The sequence below is a fragment of the Mangifera indica genome, chromosome 7, assembly GCF_011075055.1.
Source record: "Mangifera indica cultivar Alphonso chromosome 7, CATAS_Mindica_2.1, whole genome shotgun sequence".
NCBI classification, from domain to species: Eukaryota; Viridiplantae; Streptophyta; class Magnoliopsida; order Sapindales; family Anacardiaceae; genus Mangifera; species Mangifera indica.
In genome coordinates this window covers 5,475,638-5,487,398 of record NC_058143.1, presented here as the reverse complement: position 1 = coordinate 5,487,398, position 11,761 = coordinate 5,475,638, and the positions used below count along the sequence as shown (strand labels likewise).

The window sequence follows — 11,761 nt, the reverse complement described above, 5'->3', positions numbered from 1 at the left end:
AGTGGGTTGTGCTAGGCCAGCTCCTACACAACCCATCATGCCTAAGGGTCGAGCCATGCCTTGGCGAGCTTAGCGGGTTGGCTGACCCACTAACATGTTAAGGTCTATGGCATGATTTAGGGCTTTTGAGAGTTGACCCGCAAAATTATTAATATATTTTATATTTTTTAATTATTTTTATATTATTTTTTAACGGGTCGTGTTAGGCTGGTCTTGCCATAAAGTGTAACACTCACAGATAAGCCCAAGGGCAAGTCAATCTTTTATCTTTGCATTAAATTTTAATTAATGATTAGTTGTCAGTGGGGTGTAGAATATACAATTGTGCATTGACAACAAATTTGAAAATTGAGATAAGATAAGGTTCATGGCAAAACCAAAAATTGTCTTAGTTGGATGACACCATACACGCTCATGTATAGTAAATGCATGCCCATGCATTGTGTTTGACAAATAAAATTAAAAAAAGCATTTAACCTAATGTTTGGGATTTTTTTCACTCATAGCCGCACAAATACAAGAGAGAGAGGAGAGAAAGTGAGACTCTTTGGACATTCGAGGAAAGCTGTTGATCACTAAAAGGCCACATCCACTAAAGAGTAGCTTGTTCATTGAAAGACAAGTAAATGGTGTTCTTTTAGCTATGTAACATTCGCTTAGGGATGAGTTTATGCACTTTGAATGTGAATTGCTATGTCTGGATATGCTAAGGGAATTTTGATGTTAAGTTGATGTTGGTATGTGTATGAAAATGGCTAAAATTGATATGTGAATTTAGTGTTAGTTAGGCTGAGAGCATATTTGATGATGATGATGGCTATGATTTGATATGTTGAGTATATTTATGCGTTTGCAATTATGAAAAAGTTGGTTTAAGATGTATAGAAACATGTTTTGAAACCTATGTACGTGTTTGGATTACCAAAAGTTGGCTAAAATTCATAGAAACCATTAGGGTGTGATTTTTAGATCGCAATACACGACTGTGTAGGTCAACCCACATAACCATGTATCCCTTGTGTGAAAAAGGAAATTAAGTCGACAACACATTTGTCTTGAGGAGAAACACACACGTTTATGTGTGGCTTCCCCTAAAGTGGACGCTAAGTTAGAAATCAAACACACCCATGTAAGGATGTTATTAGGACCACAGAGGTGCAACTAGCATGACACACTAGTGTATGTGTAATTAGAGGAACATAAAGGTGCAAGATAGAGACACACTTGTGTATAGCCTAAGAAGAGGAAAATACCATTTTACCCCTAGGATAAGTGCAAGAAAAGGAAGAAAAAAGATAGAGAATAGAAAGACGTTAGCAAGACAAAATAAGATAGTTAATTATAGAAAATATGTCTGACTGGGTGAAAGATCACACAAACCTTGATCGAATCAAATTCAGGTAAAAAATCACTTGAGTTAAGGAAAGTGATATATACATAGATAATCAATTGTTATGTGCATAAGTGGTGATATGTGAAAGCAATAAAGTTATATAAGAGATAAATACCCATGAGATGTATCATGCATTCACTGCCAAAGTGTAATAGCCATATAGTATAATTCAGGTGTGCATGGTAAGAGATAGTGACACTTTAGTTAGTTTTTCACGTAATCAGTGGGATGCATCATATATGTGTACGTGGTAGAGGTCATCTGAGAATAGTTTTTGACCGTATCGAGATTCACTAATAGAGCGTCAACTTTAATTTTATGCTTTGTGTAGGGTGTCAAGAAGTCATTTACTTATTGAATATTTTTCACTCATGCATTCATTTTTGGTTGTTTTACAAGTAGATGTGAGTAGCAAGACATGTAGGGGGAGCTAGTAATCCAACCAAGCAGTTGCATGATGACGAGGGGCACAATCATCATTTTTAGATTTTTTGTTATTATAGCATTTATGTTTTTAGTTTTTACACTTTATGAATGTTCAATTTATTTCAAGCACCTAGTTTGTAATAATGAAGGATTTTTTTTTTGCATTTAAAGTATTTATTTCAATTCCATCTTTCTACATGCATTTAAGTTACATATTTATTATCATGCTTTTGAAAAAGTCAAGTTGTCTGGTTAAAAAGTCAAGTTGTGCACATTTATTTGAGTCATATTTTGTAAAAAAATATGTATTTAGAAAGGAATGTTATACAAGACTCTCGACATAGCTTGCGCAATAAAATTTTGAAGGCAAAGTGTTATTTAGGTGGAGAGTTTTTTTAATGTTATACAAAATTTAACAGATTTTTTAACAAATTTGATTGACGGGTGGGAAAATGGTTTTTTTTTTTTTAACCTATAGAGTGAAAACAAACATTTTATCAAACCTTGGGTGGAAAGACGTTATTTGACCTAATATATTTTGAGGGTTAGTTTGATCCGGATAAATTGTTAAATTGTTGTTAGTCATTCGATCAAGTCCCATAATTGATGTTGACATGATTTTTATAAATTATTTTTAGTCTAAGCAATTCTAAGAGTGAGGAAGCATATATATTTTTTTTTAAATGAGAAAATTGGAATTTTCTTTTGAATTTAATTAATCATACTAAATTAATAAAATTTTAAATTGAATAATTAGTCTTATAATTATTTTATCATATAAATTAAAAATTTGATATTAATATATCGCCTATGCTCATATTTCTGCAACCCAATATTTATCGGTAAATCACAATTCAAGATTCTGCTTGGTGATTTTTTTTATTTTTATTTAATAAAATATTATATTTTAATCTTGTATTATATTAAGGCCAAAGGTTTTATTCCCTCTCAAATTTTGATGCGTTTTTTAAGTTATATTTATGGTCTAAAAAATTTAAAGTTTCACTCATGAGTTAATTACTATTAAAATTTTCTAGATAAAATTGTTATTTTATTAATAATATTAAAAAATATATAATTTATTATGTTTTCTTTCAAAAGCTTTAAAAACTAACAATTTTATTTTTATCAAAAGTTTTCTAATTTTAAAAAATAATATTTTTTTCCCTTAAAATCTAGAATTTATTTTCCAGGTGCTTTCTGGGTCATTGACGATGAGGCTTCAACCTATCATCTTTGACCACCAAATTTTCACTCTTTGGTGCAAGAAGACCAGACGAAGACACATCTTTGTTGATTTTAGACAAATCGACAAAGACTTATCGATTCGTTTGAATCGATGAAGTTTTATCAATTCTAGACAAATTCATTGATTCTAGATAAATTGATGAAGATGTTTCAAGAGAATCGACGGAGTTGACAAAGAGTCATCTTCGTCGCATCTCCTAGAAGCGTTAGAGAGGTGAAAGGTGATTGAAAATTCATAGGTTGAAGCATTATCTTTGATAACTAGAAAACATTTGAAAAATAATTCATAAGTTTTAGAGAGAATAAATATTACTTTCAAAATTTAGATTACTTTAATTAGAAATATAATTATTAATTTTAAATTTTAAAAAATATAATAAATTTTATATATTTTTATATTATTAATAAAATAATAATTTTATTTTTACTTTTAATAAAATATTTTAATACTAATTTATTTATAAATAAGATTTGAGATTTTTTAAACTTCCAAATATTAACTTTGGCATCACATCACAAACCAGGTGAAAATAAGTCATTTGGCCTTGCATTAATTGTGCTGATATCTCAGTCTATCATTGCCCCCCGACAGGTCCGTTAGAAGGAGGAAATCTTTGAGTCAACTCGATATTTTGATTTAACCGAGTCTGAAAGAGATAGAGAGAGAGAGAGAGAGAGAGAGAGAGAGACCCTCATCACCAAAGATATTTTTTCAGATCTAATCCTCATACTTTTAGCTTCCCTGGATCATCCTCGGAACTAAACTGAACGGCTCTTTAATATGGTGCTGACTTCATTCACAGTTTCAACATCACTGGACCTCCAAAATTTTACATAACCACAAGACGCAAACACCAAATGGCAACACTTCTTGTTAAGCTCTTTCTCACCACCATTCTTGTCTCTCTTTCCTACTTTCTTGGCTCTTACTTACACGGCTTCTCTCTCTCTGCACCTGTGCTTCCCCTTCAAGTTCAACCCCTTCTCTCACACTGTTTGCAGCTTAACTCCACAACCCACTTCCCTATTTCTCCTCCTCTTCACTTTGAGCCACTCCACACTCTCCCTCTTCCTCCACAATCCTCACAAAAGCTTCCATTTTTATTCAAGTTTTGTCCCAGCAACTTTACCAATTACCTGCCTTGCCATGACCCTTCACTTGAAAAGAACTTCACTGTTGAAAGGTTCTTTCACAGAGAGAGGCATTGCCCTGTGGGGAGAGTCAAGTGTTTGGTTCCAAAGCCTGTCGGTTATAGGAGGCCTTTTGGGTGGCCAAAGAGCAAAGACTATGCTTGGCACAAGAATGTGCCTTTCAAGAAGCTGACCGTGTCTAAGAAATCTCAGAATTGGGTTCGATTGGAAGGTGAGCGTTTTGTTTTTCCTGGTGGTGGGACTTCTTTTCCAATGGGAGCAAAGGGTTATGTTGATTTGATCAAGAAGTTTGTGCCTTTGAAATCTGGAAAGATAAGAACTGTTCTTGATGTTGGATGTGGGGTAAGCTTGATAGATATTCAAAATTTGTTTTTGCTGATTTGATCGGTAAAAAATTTCGATTATTTACTTGATTATCACTTTATTTGTAGGGTAAATTTAGTAATAATGGTGCAAGTTTGGATAATGAATTAGAATTACTCTGCTTGTTTTAAAATTTTCTTTACTAAAGAATTAGACAGAAAGGTTTTAAGACTGCAGAAAAAAGGTAGAAGAGTCTGTTGCTATTTAAATTGTTTTCCCAGTATAGAATTGGGGCTTTTGGTGCAGTGAAACTAATTCTGGGTTTAGTTCAATGTCTCTTACTAAAATCATTTTCTGTTAATTTGCAATCTACAAAGCATCAGTATCAGTGAATGCTGCAAACATTTCTCCTCAGGTTGCAAGCTTTGGAGCTGCTTTAATGAATTATGACATCTTGACAATGTCAATTGCTCCTAGGGATATACACGAAGCTCAAGTACAGTTTGCACTGGAAAGAGGACTTCCAGCGATGCTTGGTATATTAGGCACATATCGGCTTCCATATCCATCAAGATCTTTCGATATGGCACATTGCTCTCGGTGCCTTGTGCCGTGGGCCAATTATGGTACTCTTGCTTGAATCTTCAGATAAGGATGCCTGATTTCTCCATGTTTTCCTCAATGGTTTATGAAGTCTAATGGTGCTTCTAAAATTTAGCTATCAGTAAGATCAGATAATTTCATTGCAAAGTGATCTTGGGAATCCAAAATTGTTTGTATAATTAGCAGACTAGAACCAAAATCAAGTGTGAAATAAAATTATTTTCATGCATGTAGTGTAAGAAGCTATTATCTCTCTTTTCATTCGTTTTCTGTTCTTATCTTTTGTTAATTCCAAGTTCATGTGTTTAGATGGGCTTTACCTGATGGAGATAGACCGAGTTTTACGTCCGGGAGGCTATTGGGTGTTATCTGGGCCACCTATCAGTTGGAAGACTAACTATAAAGGTTGGGAGAGAGATGCTAAGGACTTGGAGAATGAGCAGATCAATTTGGAAGATCTCGCAAAAAAACTGTGCTGGAAAAAAATTGGCGAGAGAGGACCGATTGCTGTGTGGCAAAAGCCTACTAATCATGTGCACTGCATCCGGAAGTCAAAGGCTCAGAAATCAGCACAATTTTGTGTTACAACTGATCCTGATTATGTTTGGTTAGTACCTTCATTCCATTTATTCTGGTTAACAAGGAAAGTGATAAGGTTAATTATGTTGAAATTCGCTATTAGGTTGAACCAATCATTGCACATTCCTAATTATTATCTCTGACAGTGTAATATTACATTTTCTTTAAGAGAGATGATAGCAGAAAAGTTATGCAGATGCAATATGACCGTATAATTTTCATATGCAATTGTAACTTTCTAACTCTTCCTAATAACTATGCTCTGTCTATCTGTGTTGTTTATGAATTCTTCAAAAGGTACAAGAAGATGGTTCCCTGCATTACTCCTCTTCCAGATGTGAAAGATATCCACAATATATCTGGAGGCGTTCTTGAAAGTTGGCCTAAAAGGTTGAACAGGGCTCCGCCTCGAATTAGAAGTGGGATTATTAGAGGCCTAACAGTTAAGGATTTTGATAAAGATAACCAGTTATGGAAAAAGAGAATTTCCTACTATGAGATCATACTTAAGTCTCTCAGTTCCGGTAAAACTAGAAACATAATGGACATGAATGCTGGTTCAGGGGGCTTTGCAGCTGCACTGGTCAGGTATCCGGTTTGGGTAATGAATGTGGTTCCCTATGATGCAAAACAAAATACGCTTGGAGTTTTGTATGAGCGTGGCCTCATCGGAACTTACATGGATTGGTAAGACTAACATACCGTCTTCTGCTTCCTATTTTTCTTCCCAAACCTACTTTGGGTAATGATGTTCTTGAGTCAGTTACTAAAGTTTAGCTAGAAGCCTGGTAACATTATTATTTGGCTACTCGTAACTAATAGCTGCAGAACTTGTTTGGATACTCTATTATCAATTATCTTTTGAGATAGGAGTGTCGCTTGTATGGTTTCTAATCAAATACGTTTCTTCAACTAAAACATAGTTATCCATTCCATAACTCTAACCTGAAATCCACATATTGTTTGTTTCTCTGGTTTTCATGGTTCCTATGCCACCATATGTCCTCATTGCTTTATATTTTTGAAGACTGAGTGTTGCCATCACCGAGAATTGAAGTGCATTTTACATTGTCTGCTACTTGTAAATTAATTTGAAGAGAATTTAACAGATGATTCGACTTTGCTTGGTCACAGGTGCGAGGCCTTTTCAACATATCCTAGAACATATGATTTGATACATGCCTATGGTATATTTAGCTTGTATATGCACAAGTAAGTATTCCAAATTATCTCTGATATTGATTTGAGGAAAAGCTAAGAGCAAACGAAAGCAGTTGTCCTACAAAGTAACAATTTCTAAAGTTTTTTTGGTGCATCTAGCCATTTTAGCAGAAAATATTTATTATTGCTTTCTCTGTGATACATGCTGCAGGATATTTTGATGATTTTTTTTTTTCTATCGGCAAACTATTTAACTTTGATATCTTTCAATCATACTTTCGAGGTTGTGGTCAAAGAAATTTTCCCTAAGCCTTGAGCTAGAATGACACAACTGAGTAAACCCTTTTACTATGTCTGAAGTCAGAATGTGTTCAAAGCCTGCTGCATTGCATGTATGACATGGATGGATGCAAGCAAACTTTCATGCATATTTCTTAGCTGAGCTAATTTTGTGCAGGTGTGACATTGTTGATATTCTTCTTGAGATTTATCGAATTCTTCGCCCGGAAGGAGCTGTAATAATAAGAGATCATGTGGATGTCATTGTGAAAGTGAAAGACATCACAGACAGAATGAGATTAAATAGCAAGATTTTACACAGTGAAAATGGACCCTTCAATCCTGAGAAGATATTGTTGGTTGACAATTCCGAATAAGGTAATACACTTGCTGCTAACCCTTTTTCACCATGTAAAAGTATCATTGCACCAGGAAAATAATAATATTTGATGAGCAAATGTACTATATATGATTTATGTATTATTGAAGAAGGGATTATAGTAATATATGATGAGAAAATGTATGATTAATTATATTTAAACCAATGTTTTTAAACGTGGATCAAGTGTTGACCTAATCAAAAGGTTAGTTCATAAGTCGATCAGTTTGACCGAATCGATCAGTTAAGAGGTCGGTTTGATCGATGATGAGATCGTGACATAATTAAATTTTAAAATAAGTTTTAGTCATATGATGTCAGTATAATGTTATCATGATGGTTGTATCGGGTCGATTTAGTGGTTGAATCACAATTCAATGCTATTTACCTGGATCAACTCTAGAGCAATTTGGTTCAATGACAGAAATAGGTTTTACACTAACTCGTACCATATTTGACACTAACTCTCAATCAAATTTGATAGTCTGATCTAGATTTTAAATTAACGATTTATATTTAATAATAGCTCATGTTGAAGTGGTTTTGTACTGTTGAGTTTGTATAATTTTGATTTTTTTTATTTGCTTAAACAAAGTTAATTTAAAATATTTAAAACATATATTATATATTAAATATTATTTAGTAAATGCTAATTTCTTTTTAAAATATTTGAATATCATTTATTAGTAATTTTACAACTTGCCTATGCTCAAAGTTTGGACATTGTTGGGTGAGGCCTCTTTTCTAAGAAAAGCTGGGTCGAGGCCCATAAAACAGAGGAATACTAAGTAAACCCACATGGCCTTTCAAATGGCCCACTATCAGCTAGTAAGGCTTATAAAACATTAAATGAACATTTTTAAAAGTGATAGATTTATTGTTGCTTTAAAAGCTTATTTGGGCTAAACTAGATAGTTCGTATTATCAAATCGTATTAGTATTATATTAGTTTATGTTTTGTGTTAGAGATTTTTAATTTTATCTGACCGAAATTAGAATCGTGTCGAAATTTTTTAATCATAGTTCAACCCGTTAATATTCGAGCTAACTCAACCTAATTCAAATTAACCTAAAATTATTCATCGTTTTTACTCTCCAAAATGTTTTTATCGTTTTAATTTTTTCACAAAATCAAATTTTTACTACTTAATAATAAAATAAAATATTTAAATAAAAAAATAATATGAGTAATTATAATTATACAAAGATACAATTATATACAATTTGTAAATATTTTAAAGTTTTACTATAAAGATATAACATATACTTATAATATCAGTAAGACTTTTAAAACACGACTATAATTTCATTAATCAAATCAAATTTTTACTATTTAATAATAAAATAAAATATTGAAATAAACAATAATATGAGTAATTATATTATTGTAAAGATACAACTATATATAATTTATAATTTATAATTTATAAAGAATTATAAATTATAAAGTATAAATTATATATAGTTGTATCTTTATAATTATATAAAGATACAACTATATAATTTATAAATATTTCAACTGTTGTTGATATTATTTTTTAGCATTTTTATAATTTATCCATAATAAATTCTATTAAAACAATATTTCTCTAATACATTCAAGTTAATTCAAGTTGTATTGAGTTACTTTTGTATGAATTCTAATACTATTTGATTTAATTTTGAGTCATGTTAATTAATCTGAAATAAATTTCGTATAAAAAAAACTCAACTCTAACTTGATATTTTTTGTGTCAGGTTAATAGGTTGTGTTAAAAATTGACAGCTCTAATTGGGTTGCAAATAGAGTTTGTTTTGAGATTTTATTGAGAAGGTTTGGTCTCAAACAAGCAAGTTGGGCGACACTTAGTTATTACAAATATTAATACTATTGGAGTAATTCTATATGCATCCAGTTTTAAATATTTAATTATATATCTATATAATATATCATTATGTGGTTGAATATAATTTTATTCTTAATTCGAAAATCATCTAATGCTATAGAAAAATTTCATCTTAAAAAGTCAAAAATCTGTCTTTAAAAATAAAAAATTCGTCCTTAAAAACCAAATATTTCATCCATAAATTGAATATTTCTTATAGTATAACCACATAATAATAAATTATATAATATCTAGTTAGATAGTTAAAATTGGGTACATATAATATTATTGAATACTATTATTATCTCGTAGACCCTAATTTTTTTGAAGTTGTTTAAGTCATTTTTTTGTTATTTGGTAATATGTTACTTTTATGTAAAAATATTTTCATTAGTGTGGTTCATGTATAATTAATATAAAGTATAAGTTTGATAATAAGTTATGAGCCTATGTACTTCAACAATATTCAAGCCTCTGTACTTCAACAATCAAACCAAAAGCTTTTATCAAATAATCGATTAAGTTAGGTATGTTTTAATTTAATTAACATGTGATAATTGTGAATTCAAAATTCTTTGGAATAGAATTAGGGCAAGTTTAAAGTCAGTTAAATTCAAGAACATGTTTATACAAATTTAGAGATTTACAATGATTTGATGCATATTAAGAAATAGATAATGTTTTGCATCTTTATATGAATTTGTATATGAATGGTTCTTGAATTACATTATTTGATATTATTGTGATTGATTGCTTACCCTAATTTTGATAATACAAACTTTTAAGTTTGACAAATCAATTGTAGATGCGTTCATCTAGTCGTATCCCTCTTGGTAGAAGCTGAATATAGAGCCTATGACAAGTGCATGTTGCGAATTATCTTGGCTACCCTCATTGTTAAAGGAACAACTATAGTATCTAAAATCGACATTGTTATATTGCGATTATCAAAACAGTTTTACACATAACAACTAATCTCGTTTTTCATGAAACAACCTGATATATAAAGATGAATTGTCATTTTATTCGCAACAAAATACAAGACGGTTCAATTGTAACTAGATATGTTACTTTTGCAAATCAACTTATAGATGTGTTTATCAAGTTGTTGAGAGAAAGAGCTTTCTCAACTATTATATGCAAGTGGGGAGTTTCTAACATTTATTAACTTGAGGTGGAGTGTTGAGACAGACAACAATATGATCATATTCATGGGATATATATGTCTTGTATTAGCGGTAGATTATTAAATTTAAGATTTAAATTACTAGCTATTATACTTATATTACTTAAAATGGATTAGCATGACTATAGGATATTTCTTGTATAAAGTTGTATCTTCAAGTTCAATAAAATTCATCAAGTAGGACAATATTTTTTCCTTTTTCTTCATCCATTACGAAAGAAATTTCGAAGATCATAGTCTAACAAATATAGCTTAATATGTTAACTTAGCAATAACAATGGCAACCATATTGTTTTATTACGTTGTTTGCTTTTGCCTCCCTTGCATTGATCTTGACAGAATGTGTTGCACGTTTCATTAGTACGTTCTACTATCAAGTAAATGCTCCGTGCAACATATTGACGCATCAACTTCGTTGCAACCTATTAGACCCGCAATAAACTATGTTAGAAAATGTCTATTGTTAAAGACATCCGATAAAATATGAGTAATGTAATGTATACCCTATTTTAAATATTTAATTAGATACTCAAATGATGTGCAGTGGTGGATTCAAAAATAATATTGAGGGGGTTAAGCTTGAATAAAATTAAAATATGGGAGAGTTAATGAAAAAATAGTAAAATTTTCACTTGTTAACGATTGAAAATTCAAATACCCACTTGTTTGTTAAATTTCACTATTACTATTAGAGGTAAAATTGTCATTTACTAAAATATTTAAAAAAACAAAAAATTTATCATATTTTCTCCTTAAGTTTAAAAATCTAACAAATTTACCCGCGCCCAGGTTTGAAAAATCAACATTTCCCTCCTAGGGTTTCCTAGTACACTCTGACAGTTGGAGACGACAACGCTGTCCCTCCCTCTCAGCTTCTCTCTCAGTCGCTCTCTATTTTTGACTATCATCGATAGTCCTCTTCCTCACCAACAAGCGCACAAAGAGATCTTAGTCTCTTTGTCACACAACAAAACAACAAAGAGACTGAGATTTCTTCATCGCATGACGACATGATAAAGAGACTAAGATCTTTTCATCCTCTCCCTCACCGGCTAGTGCACGAAGAGATCTCAATCTCTTTGTTACACAACAAAGAGACAAAGATTTATTCGTTGCACAATAACACAACAAAGAGACCGAGGTCTCTTCATCGTATGCGAAGAGATCTCGATCTCTTCATCATGCAT

The 11,761-nt window shown here is 31.5% G+C and overlaps 1 protein-coding gene across 1 annotated transcript; it reads left to right on the top strand.

Moving 5' to 3' along the window:
- Positions 1 to 3,726: 3,726 nt before the first annotated feature.
- Positions 3,727 to 7,699, top strand: LOC123220404 (probable methyltransferase PMT19). The gene is made up of 6 exons (XM_044642620.1): positions 3,727 to 4,561; positions 4,938 to 5,148; positions 5,435 to 5,732; positions 6,002 to 6,391; positions 6,839 to 6,916; positions 7,323 to 7,699. The coding sequence occupies exons 1-6, from the start codon at positions 3,926 to 3,928 to the stop codon at positions 7,519 to 7,521; spliced, it is 1,812 nt and encodes a 603-aa protein (XP_044498555.1). The 5' UTR covers positions 3,727 to 3,925; the 3' UTR covers positions 7,522 to 7,699.
- Positions 7,700 to 11,761: the final 4,062 nt, after the last annotated feature.

Bases quoted from the DNA above. Each gene is read 5' to 3' on its own strand.
- LOC123220404 (XM_044642620.1), top strand. From the start codon at position 3,926: ATGGCAACACTTCTTGTTAAGCTCTTTCTCACCACCATTCTTGTCTCT. The intron at 5,733-6,001 runs GTTAGTACCTTC...ATTCTTCAAAAG, and splicing joins ACTGATCCTGATTATGTTTG to GTACAAGAAGATGGTTCCCT. The intron at 6,917-7,322 runs GTAAGTATTCCA...AATTTTGTGCAG, and splicing joins TTTAGCTTGTATATGCACAA to GTGTGACATTGTTGATATTC.